The sequence below is a fragment of the Pseudochaenichthys georgianus genome, unplaced genomic scaffold, assembly GCF_902827115.2.
Source record: "Pseudochaenichthys georgianus unplaced genomic scaffold, fPseGeo1.2 scaffold_640_arrow_ctg1, whole genome shotgun sequence".
NCBI lineage: Eukaryota > Metazoa > Chordata > Actinopteri > Perciformes > Channichthyidae > Pseudochaenichthys > Pseudochaenichthys georgianus.
The window spans coordinates 61,692-88,428 of record NW_027263196.1 but is presented as its reverse complement, the minus strand read 5'-3'; the positions used below and the strand labels follow the sequence as shown (position 1 = coordinate 88,428).

The following is a 26,737-nucleotide window of genomic DNA, read 5'->3' as shown; positions in this document are numbered from 1 at the left end:
GGACAGCGCCCGTCAGATGAGTGCTTCCCAGGACACAGAAATGAAAAGGATGTGTGCGTTGTGTCCGCAGGGCTACCGGGGCTTCTCCGGGAACCGCGTGAGTGGAGCAAAACCTTTAGAGGAGATTACAGAAGACTTGAAACTGCATTTTCTAAAAGTGTTTGGAGAAACATAAATATTTGAGTTCATAAAGAGGAGAGCGCTGAGACGCTGGTTCTGATCCAACAGGGCGGAGACGGAGGCGACGGACTGGACGGAGTCTGCGGAGAGCAGGTACAGAAAGTCATCACATAAACCGGTACCACTTTAACCCTAACCTTATAAAGGATTCACAAAGGGTTTATAATTAGGCTGAACACACTTTATTAATCATCGAGAACCATTTATAAACCAGTTCTGACTGGTTTCCATGCATCAACACAGGCTCACTATTTGGCAAGATGACTAAGCCTTATGTTGGCTACCGAGCTTACTTTGTCTTCTTCGTCAGCCAGCATCCTTGGTATCTGTTGTTCACTGAGTGGACCCCCCCCCCTCCATCTTGGTGTTTCTTGGCATCTCTTTACGAGTGACTAACATTCATCACGGCCAACAGGGAACCTTGTAAAGTGTGTTTATGCAGGAGTTACTGCCGTTTCTAATGAGGCTTAGCAGCACCGATACGTGTGGGCTCACTATTTGGCAAGCAACCGGTCGCAGTCGCCCGGTTTATCTCGTGCTTATTAAGGATTTATAAAGTGTTCACAAGCTAATTAATACATTACAAACTATTCGTAAACCCGTTATGAGGGTAGTCTTATATATGCATTATTATTATTATTATTATTATTATTATTGAAAAGAGATATAATAATATACTTTTGTTTGTTTGGTTATATTTTGTCAGTTTATTATTATTATTATTATTATTATTATTATTATTATTATTATTATTATTATTATTATATTGTGTGTGTGGTTCTGTGTCTGCAGGGACTGGCAGGATCAGATGGAGCTCAAGGAGAAAGAGGAGACTCAGGAAACCCAGTAATATATTTATATTTATATATATTTATGATATCAGTATGACAATACGACACCCTCTGTCCTCAGACCCTCTGTCCTTAGACCCTCTGTCCTCAGACCCTCTGTCCTCAGACCCTCTGTCCTCAGACCCTCTGTCCTCACACCCTCTGTCCTTAGACCCTCTGTCCTTAGACCCTCTGTCCTCACACCCTCTGTCCTTAGACCCTCTGTCCTTAGACCCTCTGTCCTCAGACCCTCTGTCCTCAGACCCTCTGTCCTCAGACCCTCTGTCCTCAGACCCTCTGTCCTCACACCCTCTGTCCTTAGACCCTCTGTCCTTAGACCCTCTGTCCTCACACCCTCTGTCCTTAGACCCTCTGTCCTTAGACCCTCTGTCCTTAGACCCTCTGTCCTTAGACCCTCTGTCCTCACACCCTCTGTCCTTAGACCCTCTGTCCTTAGACCCTCTGTCCTCACACCCTCTGTCCTCAGACCCTCTGTCCTTAGACCCTCTGTCCTTAGACCCTCTGTCCTCACACCCTCTGTCCTTAGACCCTCTGTCCTTAGACCCTCTGTCCTCAGACCCTCTGTCCTTAGACCCTCTGTCCTCAGACCCTCTGTCCTCAGACCCTCTGTCCTCAGACCCTCTGTCCTTAGACCCTCTGTCCTCAGACCCTCTGTCCTCAGACCCTCTGTCCTTAGACCCTCTGTCCTTAGACCCTCTGTCCTCACACCCTCTGTCCTTAGACCCTCTGTCCTTAGACCCTCTGTCCTCACACCCTCTGTCCTCAGACCCTCTGTCCTTAGACCCTCTGTCCTTAGACCCTCTGTCCTCAGACCCTCTGTCCTTACACCCTCTGTCCTTACACCCTCTGTCCTTAGACCCTCTGTCCTCAGACCCTCTGCCCTTAGACCCTCTGTCCTCAGACCCTCTGTCCTCAGACCCTCTGTCCTCAGACCCTCTGTCCTTAGACCCTCTGTCCTCAGACCCTCTGTCCTCAGAACCTCTGTCCTCAGACCCTCTGTCCTCAGACCCTCTGTCCTTAGACCCTCTGTCCTTAGACCCTCTGTCCTCACACCCTCTGTCCTTAGACCCTCTGTCCTTAGACCCTCTGTCCTCAGACCCTCTGTCCTTAGACCCTCTGTCCTTAGACCCTCTGTCCTTAGACCCTCTGTCCTTAGACCCTCTGTCCTCACACCCTCTGTCCTTAGACCCTCTGTCCTTAGACCCTCTGTCCTTAGACCCTCTGTCCTCACACCCTCTGTCCTCAGACCCTCTGTCCTTAGACCCTCTGTCCTTAGACCCTCTGTCCTTAGACCCTCTGTCCTCACACCCTCTGTCCTCAGACCCTCTGTCCTTAGACCCTCTGTCCTTAGACCCTCTGTCCTCACACCCTCTGTCCTTAGACCCTCTGTCCTCAGACCCTCTGTCCTCAGACCCTCTGTCCTCAGACCCTCACATCGTACAAGGAAAAACTTCCGGAGAAACCCCACAGTTTAAAGGGAACATGGAGAAACCTCACAGAAAGATAATACATTTGATAATACATTTGCAACATAGGTAGTCCAGAGTATGAGTACTGTGGCGCTGATCTTGTATATTATATATCGATTCTCTCGAGATCATGACTCAAGATGTCTCCTGACGTAAACAACAACGTGACGTCGGAGCTCCGTAAAAACAAAGCTGTCTCTCCGTCTGACGCTCCGAGTGATTCTCAGAGTTCTGGCATCACTTTAACACTTTACGGGGAATATATATATATATGTGTAAACGTTATTGAATATCATAATTGTTGTCCCATTACCTGTGGAGCGTTATATAATTATTATGAATTATGTCCACCTTTACCTTCTCTCTCTCTCAGGGTATCCGGGGCATCAGAGGGGAGGCGGGGGTGGCCGGACAGCGAGGACTGAGAGGAGATCCGGTCAGTCAAACTTTTTTTTTTGTTGCTCTACAACTATTAAATATGTAAACATCAGTATATAGAATGAGTTCATAAAATAAAAATAAATACAATTAAATAATAATAACATTTAAAAAAGAATTGTATTATATATAAGCTTACGGTAAGGTAATGCTCTTTTCTAAAGCTGAAAAGACACCGGAGCCGGTTTTGGATATTGTTCCTATGCAAGTACTCGAAGTGGTTGCCTGTTATACACACCTGGGTGTCTGCTTGATGATTGTCTCTCTTTTAAACTCCATGTCAATAACCTGCTTAAAAAGCTGAGGGTGAGGCTAGGGTTCTTCTACAGGAACACGTCCTGCTTCTCGCTTGAGGCCAGGAGAAGGCTCTGTGACCTTTGACCTGTGACCTCTATAACTATAACTATGTATCCTGTAGATATAATGTATGATGTCCTTTACAGTTTCATGTGGAACCTATCTGCTGCAGGTCTGCCTTGAAAAAGAGATCCATGATCTCAATGGACCAATCTGGTTAAATAAAGGTTTGAAATGATTATATATAAAACAATAAAGTATAAATAAATATATTGGTATAGATATATTTAAATACAAATGGGAAAATTGTACTACAATGTATACAATAATAAACGACAGTGTTTATTAAATAAATACAATGAATATAATTATTAAAATATTAAATATTAGATTCAAAAATACAAATGAGGACATTATACTATAATATATGCAACAATAAATATTTCGAAAATGCCCAGAGGGGAAATTGAGTTGCATTAAATATAAAATACAAATTAAATAAATGGAAGAATTGTAGCTAATGTACTGCAATAATAAATATGTGACTAATGTGTATATATATATTAGATTGTATACAATAGTGTGTATAATATATATGGACTGGAAAAGCACAATAGGCCCCTTTTATATCAATGAAGATGGAGCACAGCTGGAGGCTCCACTTAACAAAACAATGCATCCTCAGAGTTAAAACTTTGATTTCATAATGAGTCTTTGTGGGGGGGTTTAACAGGCGGAGCGCGGCGTTGATAACACCAGCCCTGGAGCCAAAGGAAACCCTGGGGACCCCGGACCCCTGGTAACAACAACACTTTCTGCCACGACAGGTCACTGAAAGATAACAGCAGTACAAGCTGGACTTTGGTGTGGTTTTGATGCAGCGTGGGATCATGGGAGTTGTAGTCTTCTTTCTATTTTTTTCGAAGTATATTTTACAGTGTGTTTAATACTTTTAATATAATGTACTATCTATAATGTTCTGCCACTGCAGGTCTCTGTCTGAACTAAAACAGCAGTACAAGCTAGACTTTGGTGTGGTGGTGAAGCAGCGTGGGATCATGGGAGTTGTAGTCTTCTTTCTATTTTTTTCAAAGTATTTTTTACAGTGTGTTTAATACTCTTACTACAACGAACTATCTGTAATGTTCTGCCACTGCAGGTCCCTGAACTAAAACAGCAGTACCAGCTGGACTTTGGTGTGGTTTTGATGCAGCGTGGGATCATGGGAGTTGTAGTCTTCTTCAGATGTTTTCACATTACAAGAGGATTTCTTACAGTGTGCTTATACTCTTACTATAACGAACTATCTGTAATGTTCTGCCACTACAGGTCTCTAGTTTAAAACAGCTGTTAAGCTTAGTACAAGCTGGACTTTGTTGTGGTGGTGAAGCAGCGTGGGATCATGGGAGTTGTAGTCTTCTTTCTATTTTTTCGAAGTATTTTTTACAGTGTGTTTAATACTTTTAATATAATGTACTATCTATAATGTTCTGCCACTGCAGGTCTCTGTCTGAACTAAAACAGCAGTACAAGCTAGACTTTGGTGTGGTTCTGAAGCAGCGTGGGATCATGGGAGTTGTAGTCTTCTTTCTATTTTTTTCAAAGTATTTTTTACAGTGTGTTTAATACTCTTACTACAACGAACTATCTGTAATGTTCTGCCACTACAGGTCCCTGAACTAAAACAGCAGTACCAGCTGGACTTTGGTGTGGTTTTGATGCAGCGTGGGATCATGGGAGTTGTAGTCTTCTTCAGATGTTTTCACATTACAAGAGGATTTCTTACAGTGTGCTTATACTCTTACTATAACGAACTATCTGTAATGTTCTGCCACTACAGGTCTCTAGTTTAAAACAGCTGTTAAGCTTAGTACAAGCTGGACTTTGTTGTGGCGGTGAAGCAGCGTGGGATCATGGGAGTTGTAGTCTTCTTTCTATTTTTTCGAAGTATTTTTTACAGTGTGTTTAATACTTTTAATATAATGTACTATCTATAATGTTCTGCCACTGCAGGTCTCTGTCTGAACTAAAACAGCAGTACAAGCTAGACTTTGGTGTGGTTCTGAAGCAGCGTGGGATCATGGGAGTTGTAGTCTTCTTTCTATTTTTTCGAAGTATTTTTTACAGTGTGTTTAATACTTTTAATATAATGTACTATCTATAATGTTCTGCCACTGCAGGTCTCTGTCTGAACTAAAACAGCAGTACAAGCTAGACTTTGGTGTGGTTCTGAAGCAGCGTGGGATCATGGGAGTTGTAGTCTTCTTTCTATTTTTTTCAAAGTATTTTTTACAGTGTGTTTAATACTCTTACTACAACGAACTATCTGTAATGTTCTGCCACTGCAGGTCTCTGAACTAAAACAGCAGTACCAGCTAGACTTTGGTGTGGTTTTGATGCAGCGTGGGATCATGGGAGTTGTAGTCCTTTGATTATCATTGAGTGTGTTTTAATCTCCAGGGTTTATCCGGAGTGGATGGAGGACCAGGCGTTGCAGGTGACGTTGGATTCAAGGTGGGAGTTCTGACTTTAATAATCTTTCTAAAGAGTCCATTTTTTTAGAACATCTGGAAATATAAAAAAATGTTATCAGTGAAATTCATCTTTAGAAAAAATAAAGAAGCTTAAACTTTGGAGACCTGCACAAAAAACACTTTTACTAAAACATTAAAAGTTTCCTCAATTCTCAGAGCAACACATTCTACAGAATAAAATGCCGCCTTATATTATACATTCAAAAAGATTGGCTTTATTATTCCTCACAAAATGCAAATGTATAATATAAATTGAAAAGGAAATAAGATGTTAACCAACGTCGCCGTGCCTAAAAGAAGAGTTTTTGATGGTTGGGAATCCAATTAGTTCCCACTCCCCTTGTTGACTTCATCAGAGCGAAACATGTAGGATGTGTTTGATGTGCTGACGAGCTGTTCTGTGTGGCAGGGTGCCGAGAGGAGGAGAGGCTCTGAGGGGGAGAAGGTAGGAGAGCAAGATAACGACTTACAGCTACATGCAGCCACATACTGTGTGTGTGAACTGTGTGTGTGTGTGTGTGTGTGTGTGTGTGTGTGTGTGTGTGTGTGTGTGTGTGTGTGTGTGTGTGTGTGTGTGTGTGTGTGTGTGTGTGTGTGTGTGTGTGTGTGTGTGTGTGTGTGTGTGTGTGTGTGTGTGTGTGTGTGTGTGTGTGTGTGTGTGTGTTTTGGTGCAGGGTTCATCTGGAGGGCCTGGGGTTCGAGGATCTCAGGGCATCCCCGGTGCTTCAGGTCCACAGGTGAGTGATCCTCATTATCTATTCAGCAGGAGAGGACTCTTTAAAGTAGAGACACTACATATTGATATACACCTGAACATCAGCAGGAGAGGACTCTTTAAAGTAGAGACACTACATATTGATATACACCTGAACATCAGCAGGAGAGGACTCTTTAAAGTAGAGACACTACATACTGATATACACCTGAACATCAGCAGGAGAGGACTCTTTAAAGTAGAGACACTACATACTGATATACACCTGAACATCAGCAGGAGAGGACTCTTTAAAGTAGAGACACTACATACTGATATACACCTGAACATCAGCAGGAGAGGACTCTTTAAAGTAGAGACGCTACATACTGATATACACCTGAACATCAGCGGGAGAGGACTCTTTAAAGTAGAGACGCTACATACTGATATACACCTGAACATCAGCAGGAGAGGACTCTTTAAAGTAGAGACGCTACATACTGATATACACCTGAACATCAGCAGGAGAGGACTCTTTAAAGTAGAGACACTACATGCTGATATACACCTGAACATCAGCAGGAGAGGACTCTTTAAAGTAGAGACACTACATGCTGATATACACCTGAACATCAGCAGGAGAACAGAAGAGGACTCTTTAAAGTAGAGACACACATGGTGGATGTGTGTGGGAGGGTAGGGATTTGGCTGCAGATGTTGGACTCGATGACCTGATTGGCTCGCACACAGACTTCCTCAGAAATGCACGAGAACTGTTGATTAATACCAAAAGGGAAAACATGAGGGATGCCAGGAAAATGCTCATCTGGCTCACGCTCTCCAGTTCTGCTGCAGTCGGCTCACAGATCTGACCAGACGCTGTGTTTCCCACACGGCTTCTGATTAAGATCGTCTCGTAAAATAAGTGATAATAACGTGAAAGTCATAAATCCATGAGAAGCTAATGATATATTCTCTGACGTTATGATATATCATTAATGAAAGAATGACATTCTCTGAGATTAAAGTCATGAATTTAGAAAAACCGCTCTCTTCACTTTGCGAGCTTTGACCCTCCTCGTCATGATGTGTGTCTAATGTATGAGAATACTATAAAAAAAACATTTCTATTTACCACGTACATATCTGAGTTTTCTTCTGATATTAATCACAGTTTTTACGTAGCGTACTTTTCGGACTATAAGCCGCGACTTTTCCCCCCATTTTCTTTGTACAGCTAACGGCCACTAGGGAACCTCCTACATCTATGGGTTTTACAGGTGAAATTAACCACCTGTAACTCTATGGGCTCTAGGACCGCTCCGCGCCCGCCACCTTTAAGCATCGGGCTCCAGCAGGAAAAGCTGGAGGTCGGAAAAGAGTGAGACAGGTAGCGCGCCAAAGTGAAAGTGGAACCGAGAGACAGAACGAGACAATTTAGCTGCTGCGGCTCATATGCAGGTCCGAAAAGTACGGTAGTTGTAAACATACATTTCTAAAGTATAAATCCCAGTGCAATGCAAGATCAAACATGTTTGAGTGCTTCTGCAGGGCCTCCGAGGCGGAGAAGGTGAAACCGGAGAGGCAGGGACCTCCGGCTCCTCCGGACCTCAGGTACTTCCTCTACTGGACCACCGCGTCTCGAAGCGGACATTTTGGAAAAGAAATGTAGATGTCCAGAAATAAATACAGATGAACACAAATAAATACAAAATAACAGCAATATATAAAAGATTGGAATTAAAACATTTACTAAAGCATAAAGAGACAACAAGGGAACAGTACTTTGCACGTTTATATAACCAACATTGTCCTTGGGTCATAGGGTTTAACGGTATTAATATGATAAAGTGTATATATTTATATATATATGTACATGGGTGTGTTGTTTAAAGACTGAAATGTCAACCTGTGAATTACATTTTTTTCAAGTTTGACATGCTTTGTTTATTTATTATTTGATTATTCAGGCTGCTGTGCTATTCCAGAAAGTCATAAATAAGTTGTTTTAATTTATGTTTTTCTGAAATTAAACTTGTGTAAACTTTTGGGTAGTTTTCAGCACTTCCTGTTCTAAGTCCGTTGTTGTTCTGCAGGGGGGGTTGGGACCAGCTGGAGGCCCGGGGTTACCCGGACACCGCGGCGCTACTGGACAGAAGGTGCGTGACATCACTTCCTGTTACCTAGTGATCCAATCAGAGTTGGGGAATTGTGCACTTAAAATACACACATAGAAGGGACTAAGACACGAGGATAGGAGTCGAGGATAGGAGTCGAGGAGGGGAAATTAGAGAAATGAGAAAGCTTTCATGTATCTACCGTTTCCTATATGAACACATCAAGGTGTCTCAATACAAGACTTTAGCAGTCATGTGATTACATGCAGGCAGTCGAGTGGTTATAGCGTCATTATTATCATTATACATACTAGTGTGTATTTATATACGATAAGAAGTACTTGATTGATCCCCATGTGGGAAGTGTTTGCGTTGCAGCAGAATAAAAAGACAAGGCGTTTTACATTAGAGAAATTAAAAGACTAGAAATAAACAATCAAAAAAGTAAACATCTCAAACAGAAATAAACAATAGCATTAAAAAAGTAGGAAATATACATGTTGAAATACAAAAATATGATATTTATATATGGATGAAACTGGTTTACCCAATATGCGGCTCAATAAAGATTGTTTGAGAACATTCAAAACTATAATGTAGGAAGATGCATTTGACTTAACAACTAACGATGGGATCTTTTATTTTAAATACTGATGTTGTTGTTGTTGTTGTTGCAGGGCCAACTAGGGGAGCTGGGGGGTGAGGGGGACCCAGGGTCACCGGGACCCCAAGGACTGCCGGTGAGGCGCCACGCTCCAGCCACATGGTGTAAACTGTACGTACAGTCGAACGAAGGGACTCTGATTGCCGGTGTGTGTTTCAGGGTCAGGACGGGAGAGACGGGGACGGACCTCCAGGACAAACGGGTGCACAGGTAAAGCTCATCTTCACGTCCATAACGAATTCCATAACACCATTCAGAGAGAAGTGGACTGATGCTTATTGAGTATTATTATAGGACTCTTGTGGAGCGCTCGTGTTTGGTTGCATCCATGCAACACGACAGGCTACGCGTCCAATGAGAGGTCCTCAGTAATATACTCTCTACACCTCGATACCTAGCTCGTTTCTGGAACTGAGCTAGGTCGCTACACACATACTGCAAAAATGTAAAGTCTTGCCGAGTATATTTGTCTAATTTCTAATCAGAATATGTCGTTACATTTGATATAAGACTTAATAACGTAAGTATTGTTTTTAGACAAGGCATCTTAAGTCTCTTAAAAACATCTTATTTTAGAGGAACGTCTCCACTAGCATCAGGAAACAGAATCTAAGCATTTCTGGCTTTTTTTTTTTTTACAAATTTCCTGATTCTGGTCAAATATAGTTCAACATAAGTTTCCCTTGGACGTGGTATTGACACCATGCAGAAACTGCCATTTTTGGAGTAATACCTGGCCACCGAATGTTGAAGAGGAAAACTAAGGACAGTATAGCATCTCTTTTAGCACGAAGAAGAATACTCCTAGAATGGAAATCTTCGATACCACCTAAAGCATCTCAATGGCTTAAAGATCTAATGTTGTACCTGAACTTGGAGAAGATTAAATATAACCGGAGGGGCTCCTCAAAACTATTTGAATCTGTCTGGGGCTCTGAGAGCCTACACAGCTGAACTTAAGACACTACATTAAGGAGAACGAGGGGGAACTACGAACGTATGTTTTTTTTTTTCCTTTTTTTTTTTTTTTTCTTGTGTCTCTTTTTATATGAATTTTTTTTTTTATTTTTTGTTATTTATTTGTTCTGTCTTTGTATACATGTAGGTATGTGTACATGTGGGTATACAACTATACATATGAGTATATGGGTACAAGTATTACTGTTACTATTCTTTATTCCCTTATCTATACATTTTCTTTTAATATTATCTTCTATATTACTTTACTTTTACCTATACAGGTATCTATCTTATTTATTTAGTTAGTTATTTATTTTACTAGCTAGGACCGGGAGGGAGGGAAAGGGGATAAATAAATAAAAATATTGACTGTATAAATGTAAACTCATTGTGCCTGACTCAATAAAAAAAAGTAAAAAAATAAAATAAAAAATAAGTTTCCCAGCTAAACACGAGATCTCATTCATCTAATCATCCCGTCTTTACTTCAAGAACTCTCACCAAGCCATTTTGTACTTGTTCTATTGGCTGATTTGTTCACTTATTAAAAGAGAAAACACCTTGTTTTCATTATATATTGACTGCACAAGATCCTGGTGCAACTTCTAAGCAAAATTGTCAATTGGATTACCCGGGTGCACGCTGTTTCCTACAGTGACCTCGCACGGGGCACCAGATCCTCTCCGAACAACAAACGGGAAGAAACGTACAGAAAAACGTCCAACACTAGATGAATAAAGATAAATTCTAAATATCACATTTCCAGCTGAGTGAACCTGGACATGTTGAATACCCCAAAGTGTTACGATAGTAAAGTAAAGTCGGGTCTCCAGCTTGTGGAAACTGCCGGATGCTAACCTGCAGATGTTGGGACATTTGCACGATCAGCATGAGTTGCGTTCATTAGCATATGGAGGATCAACAATGGCAAAGTCCAGCAAGACTACACATATGGCCACTTCCTGGTTAGAACTGCCATCTTTGATCCCGAAAGCCTCAGGAATGGATTCAACATCCTCAATAACCTCCAAAACACTCCGAATGTCTTCAAATCACCCAATATCAACTATTATCTCCATTACTGCTAATTAATGCTAATTGTGTAAATGTCCCAACATCTGCAGGTTAGCATCCGGAAGTTTCTATGAGCTGGAGACCCTGCTCTACATGTATATCATAACACTTTAGGGTCCTCAACATTCCAGGGTTTACAGCATTCTGAGCAAATTAACCCGTTCAGTATAATGATCCACTTTTCTCGGTTGTCTCGGTCTCTCGACTGTCACATGACTCCACACAATTGTACTGGCTTATTTAATTGGGTGTCTATGGGCCAATCACAGTGCGCCACATCATCTAAAGTGGCCTGTAAAGTAGAGCCACGCCCCTCTTTCACAGCCAGCATGGCAGGGGGGAGATCTTTACTTATTTTTGTTTTAATTTTAGAAATACCATTAAATGTTGGGGCTCGGGTCTGGATTTACAAAAATGAAAGAATATAATATATTCCTTTTTGATATACTTCATTAATCCCCGTGGGGAAATGGTTTCTCTGCATTCGATCCATCCTAGTGTTAGGAGCAGTGTGCTGCCATTTTGAGCGGCGCCCGGGGAGCAGTGTGGGGAACGGTGCCTTGCTCAGGGACACCTCGGTAGCACTTGGTCTTGCCGGGACTTGAACTGGTGACCTTCCAGTTGCCAAGCCAAGTCCCTATCGACTTCACCACCACCGCCCCATTCCAAGATATTCCTATGTGTACTATTATATTGAACACCTCTTTGCTCTGTGTTTATAAAATATAAAAACTGGTCGATGCAAACGCACTTATTATCTGACATGTGACATCTTATGATTCTTCTTTACAGGGAGCTCCTGGTTTCCCTGGTAACCCCGGTCTGAGTGTGAGTCCAAACTCTTTCTAAGAATTGAGATTAAAGTCTCAAAAACATGAATATTCAATGTGTGTGTGTGTGTGTGTGTGTGTGTGGTGTGTGTGTGGTGTGTGTGTGTGTGTGGTGTGTGTGTGTGTGTGTGTGTGTGTGTGTGTGTGTGTGTGTGTGTGTGTGTGTGTGTGTGTGTGTGTGTGTGTGTGTGTGTGTGTGTGTGTGTGTGTGTGTGTGTGTGTGTGTGTGTGTGTGTGTGTGTGTGTGTGTGTGTGTGTGTGTGTTTTCAGGGAGAGGACAGCCAGCAGGGAACTAAAGGTTCCCCGGGATGAGAGGGAACCCAGGGCGAGGGGTGAGAGACAACAAACCTCTTCTACATATTTATATATATATTCAAATACATATTGTAACAGAGGTGGAGCATTGTGCAGACGAGGGGCCGTACAGGCCGTAACTCATACTGGTCCTCTGACGCAAATACATTCTGCTTTTACATACATTTTCACTCACACACACATATGTATGTACACTCACACATTCATACATTCTGCTCTCATGCACATTCATTCAATGTTTACATGTAATATTATAAATAATATATGACAGTTTGTTTTGGAGGTTATTGAGGATGCTGAATCCATTTCTCACGTTTCCAGGATCAACAATGGCAGTTTTAACCCTACTGTACATTTCTCACATAAAACTTTGGGGTCCTCAACATTTCGGTTTATTCCCATTTCGTTAGTTCTCGCAACTAGCAGTTTATTTCTATGTTTCCTTCTGATGGACCCAGGGAGCTCAGGCGGGTCGGGAGGACCAGGAACGCCTGGAGAGCCGGGACATCTAGGACACCGGGTGAGAGGAGAATCATTTCATTTTCATTCAAAACATAAAGTCTTCCCTCTGAACCCACGACATCATCCAATAAGAATAAGAGAAACTTTATTAACCCGGAATTTCAGTTTTTCTCTCAGGTGTTATTTCACTTTTATTGAACTGAGTCGGTCCATCTCTTTCTATTCGAGGTTTCCAATGGATTATTTTCAGTCCTGTTTTTGTGTTTCCAGTTATAACATTTCATTTAAGTAGGGAGGCGTGGAGGAAACTTCTCTCACATCTCTGGAGCTTAGAAAGTCAGCGGCAGGTCAGGCCATAAAACCTAGTATCAACATACGACTGCATAAACACATTCCTTACACGAGATTAGAAGCAGGGATGGTCGTAAATGTCAACACACAGGATAAGGTTAAATGTCTAAGGAGTAAAGACTAAATTAATCCCTAACAGTGGTGCAGTGGATAGAGCCTTGGTGTTGGGATCAGGGGGGCACAGGTTCAAACCCCACTGCAGTCAGCACGTCGTTGTGTCCCTGAGACACTTCACCCCAAATTGGGGTTTTTCGAGAAAGATGTCATCGTTCTGTCAAAATGTCAACTCACACAAACTCAAATAGCATTGGGTTCCTGAGCCTGAAAACCTGACCTTCTGACGTTGCTGTTTCCCTCCGTCAGGGTCCCAAGGGTCCTCCAGGACTCAGAGACAAGACTGTGAGTCAAAGTCGCTTTTACTCAAGTACTGTACTTAAAATACGAGGTACTTTTACTTCACTGGAGTGTTTCCATTCTCCCATGTCTTGTACTTCTACTTCATTTTTTTACCAAAGCTTTAGTTTATTTCACTCCTTTAGTTACTTTGGTACTTTAACTACATTTACTGCACAATGTATGATTTTACTTCAATTGCTTTAAATACTTTTGGCTGAAATGTACTTTTACTTCATTTTACTGCACAACCAATACTGTTCCTTCAAGTACTTGAAATTATTGTTGATGCACAATTTATACTTTTTCTATACGTTTTAAATACATTTGACTGATACATACTTTTACTTCGAGTACCCTAAATACTTTTTACTGAAACATACTTTTATTTTACTTACTTTTACTACATCATACTGAACAATGAATTATTTTACTTCAAGTACTTTAACTACATTTTACTGATACACGCTTTTTCTTAAGGTACTTTTAATACTTTTTACTGCACGATCCATACTTTAAATACTTTTGACTGATACATACTTTAACTTCAGTATGGTTTGAATGCAGGACTTGTACTTGTATTAATATTGTTTATTATAATGTAATGTATTGTGTTGGCAGGAGTGTCAGCTGATCTCCCTCATCAGAGACAACTGTGGTGAGCGTTTCAAATCAGTGTTCACGTATGAAGGATTAAAGACAACAATGTGAACGTAATACGTTTGAGAGTTTCATATTACTAAATTAATTGTGTTTAATTTTTACTAAAGAATTAAGTGCAGATTGTACCGACCCATGAAAAGGCTGTTCAATTGTAACACTGTCTTTTCTCCTCATACAGAATGTCATCAAGGTACGTATATCTTGAATGTGTCACTGTAAACAATGTGGTAAGCACAATCAAAAAATGTATATAATTCACCTTTTAACCTTTTACCCCCATTTTTAACGTCTGTTACCTGTGATTTTGGACGGTTGGGTAACATGACGCTGAATTATATTTATTTTTTCTGCAATATTTTAGTTTTTAGAGGGTTAACCCAATCTGCCCAATCCGTGCACAACAAGTGTCTATCTAGCTACCCTACCTACCCGAGCGAGGGAGCGAGCTACGAGCGACCGACCCAGCGACCGACCCGAGCGAGGGAGCGAGCGACCCGACCCGACCGACCGACCCGAGCGAGCGACCCGACCGACCCGAGCGAGGGATGCGAGCGACCGAGCGACCGACCCAGCGACCGACCCGACCTGACCGACCCGAGCGAGCGACCCGAGCGACCGACCCAGCGACCCGAGCGAGGGAGCGAGCGACCGAGCGACCGACCCAGCGACCGACCCGAGCGAGCGACCCGAGCGAGGGAGCGAGCGACCGAGCGACCGACCCGAGCGAGCGACCCGAGCGACCGACCCGAGCGACCGACCCGAGCGACCGACCCGAGCGACCTACCCGAGCGACCGACCCTATCTACCTACCCTATTATTTATCTATCTACCTACCCTATCTATCTACCTACCCTATCTATCTACCTACCCTATCTATCTACCTACCCTATCTATCTACCTACCCTATCTATCTACCTACCCTATCTACCTACCTACCCTATCTACCTACCCTATCAATCGTCCCCGTCTCTCCTCCAGGGGCCTCTTCGTGCCCGGCCTTCCCCACGGAGCTGGTTCTGGGGCTGGACATGTCGGAGGATGTGACCCCGACGGCCTTCGAGCGGCAGCGCTCCGCCCTGCTGTCTCTGCTGGAGGACGTCTCCGTCTCCGAGAGCAACTGTCCGACGGGGGCCCGGGTGGCCGTAGTGGGATTCAGCGCCCACACCAAGTACCTGATCCGCTTCCAGGACTACCAGACCAAGACGCAGCTGCTGGAGCTGCTGAGGAACGTGGCCCTGGGGAAGCCGTCCAGCCGGCGCCAGCTGGGGGCCGCCATGCGCTTCGTGGGGCAGCACGTCTTCAAGCGTGTGCGAGAGGGGGTGATGATGAGGAAGGTGGCCGTCTTCCTCTCCAACGGGCCATCGCAGGACGTGGAGGACATCGTCACCGCCACCATGGAGTACCGCGGCCTCAACATCGTCCCCGCCGTCATCTCGCTGAAGAACGATAACAACACCGCCGAGGCTCTGGAGGTGGGTCTGGGAGTAAAACGATTTACTTTACATCACATGTAGCTGAAGCTTTTATAAGATAAGATGGAAATGTATTTATCCCCTTGGGGAAGTTCAGGTGTTTATGGCAGCAACAGAGTCAGAGTTAAAAACAGGATTCACACAAAGTCAAAATAAAGATGAAATAGAATACAAATTAAAATAATAATACAGCAAAAATAAAGTGATAAAGTGACTATTGAAACAGGATAACACAGTAAAAAGTTGAGCAAACTAAATAAGTTGTGGATCTCTGTGACTAAAGGTAAAAATAACTCATTTAGCAGCAGAGGGAGATTGTATGTACATGGTATGGACTGAAAACATACTAGTACCCAGAGTTCGGTAACTGTAATAATATTAGGCTACTTTTGTCGGTAACGGAGTAATGTAACGCGGTACTTTTATAATTCAGTAATCACACTACAGTTAGCCTACTAGCCAGTGGCGGCTGGTGGAAAATATCTTTGGTGGGGCTGTTGATATAGTGAGTAAAACAAATTTTTTTGGGAGAAATTACCCCTTAAATTAGGACTTCTGGTGATGTAATTGCGCGTTTCCAGTGCAGCGTGGAGCTCGCTTTAATGCTGCGTTCAGACCGGACGCGATGCGAATATTCGCTTCCCTCTAAACGCTCGAGTTTCACCGCGGCTGCCTGCTGTGTTTACTCGCATCATTCAAACAAGACGCGCTCGGGAGCTACAACTACAACAACATGAACATATTTTACCGTGATTAAATTGTAATACACATTTCTAAATGATGCCGACGTAACAACATACTGATACCGGTTAGTAAAAACCATGAATTAATGCTTTGACAAGTCTGCAGACAGACGGCAGAGAAAAACCTTTTAGAATGCATGTTTTCTGAATGGAGATCGGCTAAGCTAACGCTATATATGCTCCGACCGTCCACACTCACAACAACGGCCTATACAGACCAGCGACTGTATTCGCCATGACACAGGCAGTCTGTGGTTTTTACCTGTTTGCATCCAGCTAGCCATGCCGTTCTGGTGTACCAGCTATGTGAGAAGCCTCGTTGATACGTTTTGTCTTTTTCACGAGCTTGCTGCGATATATACAAATTGGGTTGGTCCGGTCCAAGGTCTTTAAGTATCAATTTATCTCCCAAACTTCTCCTTTCGAAAGGATTGGAGATTAGCTCTTGCACGGAATTGGGTGCGGCGACTCCACCTGCACTCAAAGCCATTCTCATCCAACTACTGCGTCACCTTGGTCACTCACGAGTCTAAAAAACAACTCACGTCAACGCACGTAAGCAACGTGGGCGCCAACGTGAGCGCCCTCGTGACCAAAATATTTGACGGCGCTGATTGGCTGAAATTATGTTTCGGCGGCACAGTTTACTATTGAGACTTTTGCAACGTGCTGGTTGCTGCTGTTTGGCTCGGGGGCTCCTTGCACGGCGCCCGGTAATGATAAACTAATGCCACGGGCAAGGCCAGGCAGGAAACATGTGACTCATCAGTAACTTTAGACATCGTAACACAATTTTAACCTCTTAAGCCTGAAGGTCCCCCCAGTGGACCCCTCCCACCGTTTTTTTACGAGACTGTCTCAGGGCTTCTTAACATTTATGAAACTATTGATGTTGCATACCCTTTTAACGGTAAGAAACTCAGCTAACTGACAATGTGAACAATTGTTAGCTAAAAGAAACACAAGAGTACTACCAAGCCTTTGAATTAGCATGGAGCGAAAAAATGCTAACTAATGCTAACGGACTTTTGCACAGCACTCACGGTAGAAATGCCCTAATTACTTATCGTAACTGCACAAACAATATATCCGATTAAAGCTGAGACTCCACAGATTCCACACATGTAATGTCATCACTGTACGACCCCGAATTCCTGGAGCTATCAGCCAGAAAAGAGAAAGTAAACAACATCCGGTTTCAAAAATATTACAATAATTACGTCTTACCTTTTTTGATTTGTGATCAAAAGTTAACACAACTAATGCCACGGCGGCGTTTTTATTCCGTTGAACACCAACGGAATAAAAACGCCGCTCAAGGTTAATCCAATGTCTTTGTGTCACGTAGAAATGTTTACTGATAATCCATCATCATATTTATGGCAATATACTGGGTATAAAGTTTTGCGGTCCAGGCTTGTACTTTCAGATATGCTTCGTTTGCTTCTCTATTACGTCCGCAATGGTAATGTTTACGTGGATTTGGGAACTGCCCATCGATTCTATTGGATGTAATGGTTAAGAAAAATGTGTAAATCACCCAAATCGTCCAATGGGTTCCAGAGATATGGTCCTGCGTAAAGTATAAAGAATGCCAGCCAGCTTAAGTACATTACGCAGCAGACTTTACTTATTGTTTACTACGTAAGGAAGCAGGAATTGCAGGACCCAGAGCGCACGGAGCACAGAGCGGACAGCAGATAACGGTATTGCAGTTTTATTGCTTATAGATTATCAGAACATTTCAAAGGGGACACAGCCCCATTGGATATTAACCTATGGATTAACTACATCATCGTTTTTATCGTTTTAATGCCATTGAAGACCAGTTTAGAGCAGACAAAGAGGAAGGTAAGCCATGTTAGCCTAGCTCATGTTAGTACCTAGCGCCACTTGTTTTGATGTACGTTTTTGTTGATAACCTCGCGAGTTTGTATCTTTCAGTGTTGAGGTGGGCACCGTTAGATTCTGTGTCTTTACGATCATAAACAATGTGTTGGATGTGCAGCTAGGATAAGTAATAAGGGAGCTAGGAGTGATTTTCCGTGCAGTAATAGGTTAGCATTTTTCGCTCGGGGCTAATTCAGAGGCTCATTGTTAGCATTGTGTGTTTTTTTTTGAAAAAATAAATGAAAAAGATCAGTTAAATTAGTTTTTTCCCCGTTATATGGATATAAAATATTCATAGTTTATTAAATATTAACGTTCCTTAGACGTTGTTTCCTGCAAATGACGCGATTTCGGGTCCGTGGGGCCTAAGAGGATAACAGAGTATGTTTTATTTTTTTTATTTTTTTTTTCACAACAGTTGTATTTGGATGGAATGAATACCTATAGTGATAATTCAAAGTAATACAATTATTTTTACAGTGAAAAAGTTCAAATGGAACTGATGGTTCCAAAATTACCCAGAGGTGAGGTGGACTTTATTTTTCTAAACCTCTCTAAAAAGGTCAAATTTCACTTGTTTTGCATCAATCTTGATACAGGGTACTTATTATATGTTATAGTTTGGATTCCTAAAGCTTTTATTCTACTAGCCCATCATTCAATGGTGGTTTTCACTATAAGTAATGGTTTATTTAGGCGGACATTAGAATTTACATGTTTTTACTATGTTCCATCTGAATTTACTTTAAAGAGGTTAAACGAGATTTTATTGTAGATTATACATTTTACTGATACCAAGTGTATGATATTTACCTTGTTCATTAAAAATAAAAATATATATTTTTTTTTAAATATTGAGGTGGGGCAGCGCCGGCCACCACTGCTACTAACATTACTAGATTCTCCCTTTGACAGACAACAGGGATTTCCGCCGCAGGTTTATATTTACGTAACTTTTGGGTGACTTGCGCGTCCACATGCCGTGCATAAACATGGCCGAGTCAACAGCGATGACTTTCGAGGGGTGGAGGTCAGCCCATTATTTTGAGTTCGTCTGAAGAAAGCCCAGGAATGTGACGGTGAGGTTTAAACTGTGTCCAGGCCAGAAGCTTTTGTCAAACCTCAACAAACACCTGATGAGGCCCTCTGTGTCCCGCTTCGACTCGAGTGAAGTAACGAGTAAAGTAAACAGCGCGTTTTAGAGTGTAATATATAGTAATGTAATATATTACTTTTTTTGAGTAACGACCCCATCTCTGCTAGTAACAAGAGAGAGAGAGATTCATATGAATGTAGAAATGAGAGAACAAATTGAATTGTTAGCATCTGGTTAGCTAGCTGCACTAACGGAGCTGTTATTAAAACAGGTATGAAATACTATATGACAGTAAAACAAGAATACAGTTTGAAAGGAGAGTGATTTGTAAAATATCCATAAAGAAAAAGAAACATCTGTTTACAGTTGTGTTTCATCTGGTGTTAAGAGAGGTATCCATAGATCTCTTCATGTTGCTCTCAAAGTGCGCCAGATTGATGCTTTTTAACTTGAGCATGCCCCCGGACCCCCCTAGAGGAGGTTAGGACCCCCCTAGAGGAGGTGAGGACCCCCCTAGAGGAGGTGAGGACCCCCCTAGAGGAGGTTAGGACCCCCCTAGAGGAGGTGAGGTTCCCCCTAGAGGAGGTGAGGTTCCCCCTAGAGGAGGTTAGGACCCCCCTAGAGGAGGTGAGGTTCCCCCTAGAGGAGGTGAGGACCCCCCTAGAGGAGGTGAGGTCCCCCCCTAAAGGAGGTGAGGACCCCCCTAGAGGAGGAGAGGACCCCCCTAGAGGAGGTGAGGTCCCCCCCTAAAGGAGGTGAGGACCCCCCTAGAGGAGGTGAGGACCCCCCTAGAGGCGGTGAGGTCCCCCCTAGAGGAGGTGAGGACCCCCCTAGAGGAGGTGAGGTCCCCCCTAGAGGAGGTGAGGCCCCCCCTAGAGGAGGTGAGGTCCCCCCTAGAGGAGGTGAGGTCCCCCCTAGAGGAGGTGAGGACCCCCCTAGAGGAGGTGAGGCCCCCCCTAGAGGAGGTGAGGTCTGCTCCCCTGCCTACATGCCGTGAGCTGATGATCGAGCCTTCATTGTAACAGTCGCGGGGTGCGTGTGGGGGGTGCTTGTGTGGGTGCTCGATAGTGCCCGTAATAGTGTTCACTGGAGTCCAGCACCTCGGCACCCCCTAGAGGAGGATAGGAGGTGAGGACCCCCCTAGAGGAGGTGAGGACCCCCCTAGAGGAGGCACCTCGGCAACCCCCTTGAAAGACCTTCCCGCGCCTCGTCAGTCCTTTGATGAACAGCTGCTGTTTGTGATCTCAGGTGGACGACTCCGGATCCTCCATGTTCACGGTGCTGAGGAGAACCGCTGACCTGATGAAGGTCAAGAGCTGTGCCATCTGTTACGGTACGCACACACACACACACACACACACACACACACACACACACACACACACACACACACACACACGGAATACTGTCCTTGTCTCAGATATATACAAATATATAAAAAACATGTTGCCTAAAACAGCATGATAGGTGACCTTTGATAAGCCATGTTGCCTGCGTGTTCCCTCAGACCCGTGCCAGCGCTCGCAGCAGTGCTCCTTCATCCTGGACCCGCTGGCGCCTCAGGAGGCGGATGTGGACCTGGTTCTGGTTCTGGACAGCTCCAGAGAGGTGCAGGCTGACGAGTACGCCGGCATGCAGCAGCTGCTGGGCTCCGTGGTGGAACATCTGGCCGTGAGCCCCACCCCCCACAGGCCCGGATCAGGGGCCCGGGTGGCCCTCGTCCAGCAGAGCGGCTTCCGGGCCCCCAAGGTGGAGTTTGGGTTCGGGACCTTCCAGACCTCCGGCCAGATGAAGAGGCACCTGATGAACATGACGCAGCAGGTACACCGTCCCTGATACCATACTAAGTTAGGAGAATCACGTGGTTCAGGTCAGGCAGCAGAACCGGCAGACCCAGGTGCAGACACTGACCGTAGCACTGAGGAGCAGCTTCTCCCGTCTGGCAGCGTGGATGAGTCTTTCAAGCAGGGGTGTCAAACTCAAGGCCCGGGGGCCAAATCCGGCCCGCGACTTCATTTTATGTGGCCCCTCAAGAGCTTGCAAAAAATATGATTTTATTATACGGTTACATGCTACTTTACAGAGGCACGTTGCCCATAAACTACATGTCCCACAATGCATCTGAAATTTGACTTTTCTCTCAGAATTTGACTTTTTTTTTTTAAATGTCACTTTTTTTCGAAATGTGGCTTTTCTTTTTAAATCATTTTGTAACATTCTCACTGAAGAGACTTGCAATTATTTGCCCTAGACTTCTGCTTTCAGACGTAGTTAATTATGAAGGTATTTAATACTGATAATAATCCAATGCAGAGGCAATAATGTAATATATAATACATTAAATATTAAATATTTATATATGTATTTTTATATAGTCTTAAAGTTACAACCGGCCTCTTCTCTCCTTCGCTGTGGACGCAGGGCGGCTCCTCGGCGCTGGGCGTCACTCTGGACGTGGCCCTGACGGAGCTGCTCCTGAAGGCGGCGCAGCCCCGCAGGAGGAGGGTGGTGCTGACCCTGGTGGGAACCAGCACGGCCCCCCAGGACCGGGCCCAGCTCAGCCACGTCTCCCAGAGGGCCCAGTGTGAGGGGGTGGCGCAGTTCGTGGTGACGGTGGGCGACCGCTACGACCGCAGGCAGGTGGAGGAGGTGGCGGGGGGGCCACTCCAGCAGCACCTCGTCCACCTGGACCGCCTGAAGGCCGAGGAGCAGAGCTACGCCCAGCGCTTCTTCAGGGTCTTCCTCTCCGCGCTCAGCAGTGAGGACACACACTCTACACACTACACACACTCTACACACACTCTACACTCTACACACACTCTACACTCTACACACACTCCACACACTCTACGCTCTACACCCAGCGCTTCTTCAGGGTCTTCCTCTCCACTCTCAGCAGTGGGGGGGGGGGTAACTCTCACTATATTATGTAGTATTTGTATCAGACATTAAAGCGGTACGTATACTCCTCTGCTCTCCACATTGAGAAAGCTCATCACACTTCCAATACATGTTCCAAGTGGACGACGAAGAGTGTGACATCATGGATTATATTCTTGTTTCAAAAAGTATTTGTGTTGTTTTTCCAGAGGGAGTGATCAAGCCTCCGCCTCCGCCTCGAGCCTGCAGCGACCTGAGAGACGCAGCAGACACGCAGCAGGGCATCGGGTAACTCACACCTCACGGTTTACACACAGCTGTAGCTGCAGGAAAGAGGAACACTCAAGTAGATTCGTACAGTTTGTGGCATCAGGGCAAAGGTACCGATGTGAAACACTCGTCGGGCATTACGGCGGAATCCCAGATGTAGAAAGACAAAAGAAGAGTGCTTCTTCTCGTGCTCAAGAGCTAAGAGCTAAGGCGGCGGAGAAAGTTAAATGAAAGAAATGCAAAGAGACGCCAAAAGTAAATGGCCGCCCAGTCAGGGCGAGAAGTTTGAGGATCGGACGGGAGGGCGGACTGAGAGCCGTGGAGACGAGAGCATAGGTAGAGGAGACCATAGACTGTGTATATAAAGATAAAGAGACACACACACACACACACACACACACACACACACACACACACACACACAGAGCTACCTAGCTCATCTCTGGAATTGAGCTAGGTAGCTACACACATACTGCAACAATGTAAAATCTTGCCAAGTACCTGCATATAAGCCGCAGCAGCTAAATGGTCCGTCTGTCTCGCTCTCGTTCTGTCTCTCGGTTCCACTTTCACTTTGGCGCGCTACCTGTCTCGCTCTTTTCCGGCCTCCAGCTTTCCTGCTGGAGCCCGCCGCTTAGAGGTGGCGGGCGCGGACCGGTCCTAGAGCCCGTAGTGTTAAAGGTGGTTAATTGTACCTGTAAGATCCATAGATTTAGGAGGTCCCCTAGTGGCCGTTAGCGGTACAAAGAAATGGAGGAAAAAGTCGCGGCTTATAGTCCGAAAAGTACGGTACTTAAAGTCTCCAACAGAACAAAAAGAACCCGGTCAAAAGACTTTCCCCGTCTCAGCCCCATCAGCTGTGTCCTATCCACCCAGAGGCATATACAAAAAAGTACGGTATATTTGTCTAATTTCTAGTCAGAACATGTCGATACACTTGATACAAGACTTAATAACTAAGTCTTGTTTTTAGACAAGGCATCTTGAGCATCTTCTGAAGTCTCTTAAAAACATCTTCTTTTAGAGGAACGTCTCCACTGACATCAGGAAACAGAATCTAAGCATTTCTGCCTTTTTTTCCCCCTGATTCTGGTCAAAATAAGTTTCCCCAGCTAAACACACGATCTCATTCATCTAATCATCCCGTCTTTACTTCAAGAACTCTCACCACGCCATGTTCTATTGGCTGATGTGTTCACTCATTAAAAGAACACACCTTGTTTTCATTATGTCCTTGTTTTGGAGCAGCATGTGTTCCAGTGCTCGGCACAAAGTGCACAGTCTAGTTTCCAGCTCGGTGAACCAGGAAATGAGAGGACTCCAAAGTGTTATATTAGAAATGTAGAGTCGGGTCTCCGGCTCGTAGAAGCTGCCGGATGCTAACCTGCAGATGTTGGGACATTTGATTTGAACAATTAGCATGAGTTGACTTAAAGGTGGGGTCATCTGGAGAAACCAGCTCGAGTGGCTAGAATGTGAAAATACACAGCCGGAAGAAATCTGCCCCTTCCTCACAGAGCCCCTCCCCCAACACACACGAACGCCACATGACTAATGAGGGCACGAGACCAGTGTGTGCCCCGATGGAAGGCTGACAGGAAGGTAGGCCGTCCAGTTACTTTAGCCGGCTCAGATGATTGGTCGTGCTTTCTACAGCGCCACGGCTTCCACTGACGATGTGTTTTATGGATTTGTTGTCAAAGCACTTCAGATATTCACTGCTATCGGGACGTTAAGAGCATTCCATGGAATATAACAACAAGTGTATCTCCAGCCGGTTTCTCACACGTACCTACCCCACCTTTAATCAGCATTAATGGAGACGATAGTTGAAAATGGCTTGGAGGTTACCGAGTCCATTTCTGACATTTTCAGGATCAGCAGTCCCAGTTCTAAGCAGAAAAATCCCCGATAACCACTCCGGAAATGTCAAAATCAGCCAAGCCATTTTGTAGCTGTTGTCCCCATGCTTTCATGCTAATTAACGCAACTAATGCTAATCGTTCAAATGTCCCGACGTCGGCAGGTTAGCATCCGGAAGTTTCCATGAGCTGGAGACCCGACTCGACGTTTCTATCATTACACGTTGGGGTCCTCGACATGTCAGGGGTCCCAACAGGACTACCGGAATAAACCATATTTCATTGTATCTTAATTTACATTATTTAATTTCATATTCTGTTCTTATACATATCGTATTCTGTTTACATGTATATAGACTTCTTGCACTATTTAGTATTGTTGTATTGTATTATATCTGTTGCATTGTAGGAGGAGCTCAGGTCAGAAGAATGTCTACACTGCAGCTGATATGACGATAGAACCGTTGAATCTTAAACGTGGACTGCAGACAGACTGTAGTTTTTAAAGCAACAACGCATTGTGTCTTGTCTCGTCCCTCCTGCAGGCGCCTGTCTCCTGAAGAAGGACCCCGGGCCCTGTCTCCTGAAGAAGGACCCCGGGCCCTGTCTCCTGAAGAAGGACCCCAGGCCCTGTCTCCTGAAGAAGGACCCCGGGCCCTGTCGGGACTTCGAAGTGAAGTGGTTCTTCCACAGCAAGCAGTGGAGATGCTCTCGCTTGAAGTACAGAGGCTGCCACGGCAACGCAAGCGGCACCGCAAAGAGCTTCGACACGCAAGCCGACTGTGAGAAACTGTGTGTGACGTCGGAGGGAGAGGAGAGAGAGGAGAGAGGAGAGAGAAGAGAGGAAGAGGAGAGAGGAGAGAGGAAGAGGAGAGAGGAAGAGGAGAGAGGAAGAGGAGAGAGGAAGAGGAGAGAGGAAGAGGAAGAGGAGAGGGAGAGGAGAGGAAGAGGAGAGGAGAGGAAGAGGAGAGAGGGAGACGAAGAGGAGAGGGAGAGCGCAGGACACGATGAAGGAATCCACGGGACTCAGGAATATCTTTAGGGAAAGTCCAAACGGCTCCAGCTCTCATCAGGATGTAGAGTTTTTGTCTTCAACGTTCGTGTGGCTCGAACTCCTCTGGAGCTCTCTGAAGACAGTCAGAATGCTTTCAAGGACACAATAAGACACTCAAACCTGCAGGGGGGGGGACCACAGAGGAAGATCTTTAAGCGACGTGTGGGCGCCCCCTGCTGCTGGAAGTGAGGAACTCATCAGTGTAATCTGATGCAAGTCCTGTATTTAACCCTAAGAATAAAACCTGGAACATACGGCTGGGTTTTATACTTTATCGCCTTAACCTGAACCTTCTGGGTCCTTCTGGGTCCTTCTGGAACCTTCTGGGTCCTTCTGGAACCTTCTGGGTCCTTCTGGGTCCTTCTGGGTCCTTCTGGGTCCTTCTGGGTCCTTCTGGATCCTTCTGGGTCCTTCTGGGTCCTTCTGGATCCTTCTGGGTCCTTCTGGGTCCTTCTGGGTCCTTCTGGGTCCTTCTGGGTCCTTCTGGTCCTTCTGGGTCCTTCTGGGTCCTCACACGTGTTTTATCTTGGAGTAAAAGTCCTGGTCTGTTAAGAGTTAAAAGTCAGGGATGGGAACGTACTAAATGTAATAGATCACTAGTCGTCAGTAAAGTAATCTAAGTAATAAGATATTCAAGTAATGTATCCTGATTACTTTGATATCGTGGTACTTCTGTTACTTTTGCGTTACTTCAATATCAAACGTGCAAATATAGACAATAGCTCATTGTATTGGGACAACAGAAAGAAGGAGAAGACAACATATTCAGTTTTAAAAATGTGAAAATGTTTTTAATTAAAAACATGCTTTTGGAAACGGAACAAAATAAAGATTGACTTTAATTAAGTGCATTGTGTCCACAGGTTCCACGTCACTGTATTAGGTTAGTTGAAAGCAATACGTTGAACCTAATATTCTGCATTTAAACTGAATAGTATTGCGTCCACTAACCTAATGCAGCTCTGTGAGTCCTGGGAGTCATCGCCAGTTTAAAAATGTAGCTTTAAAGCAGGGGGGTCGAACTCAATTTCATCGCGGGCCACATCAGCATTATGGTTGCACTCAAAGGGCCGGTTGTAACTTTAAGACTATATAAAAATACATATATAAATATATCATATATATAAAATAATGTATTATATGACATCATTGCCTCTGCATTGGATTATCATCGG

At 44.2% G+C, this 26,737-nt stretch overlaps 1 protein-coding gene across 1 annotated transcript in view; it reads left to right on the top strand.

Annotated features, from left to right (window-relative positions):
* The window catches only part of LOC117443611 (collagen alpha-6(VI) chain-like), a 57,287-nt gene extending 30,883 nt beyond the window's left edge, over positions 1-26,404 (top strand). The window contains 26 exon segments of the mRNA XM_071202619.1: positions 71-97; positions 229-273; positions 973-1,026; positions 2,874-2,936; positions 3,969-4,034; positions 5,696-5,749; positions 6,179-6,214; positions 6,444-6,506; positions 8,018-8,080; positions 8,563-8,625; positions 9,261-9,323; positions 9,407-9,457; positions 12,074-12,109; positions 12,382-12,390; positions 12,423-12,444; positions 12,885-12,946; positions 13,603-13,638; positions 14,254-14,290; positions 14,474-14,485; positions 15,274-15,767; positions 20,745-20,829; positions 21,004-21,317; positions 21,918-22,254; positions 22,586-22,664; positions 25,054-25,141; positions 25,143-26,404. Of these exon segments, the coding sequence (XP_071058720.1) occupies positions 71-97; positions 229-273; positions 973-1,026; positions 2,874-2,936; positions 3,969-4,034; positions 5,696-5,749; positions 6,179-6,214; positions 6,444-6,506; positions 8,018-8,080; positions 8,563-8,625; positions 9,261-9,323; positions 9,407-9,457; positions 12,074-12,109; positions 12,382-12,390; positions 12,423-12,444; positions 12,885-12,946; positions 13,603-13,638; positions 14,254-14,290; positions 14,474-14,485; positions 15,274-15,767; positions 20,745-20,829; positions 21,004-21,317; positions 21,918-22,254; positions 22,586-22,664; positions 25,054-25,141; positions 25,143-25,550 (2,667 nt within the window). The 3' untranslated portion in view covers positions 25,551-26,404.
* The last annotated feature ends 333 nt before the right edge of the window (positions 26,405-26,737 follow it).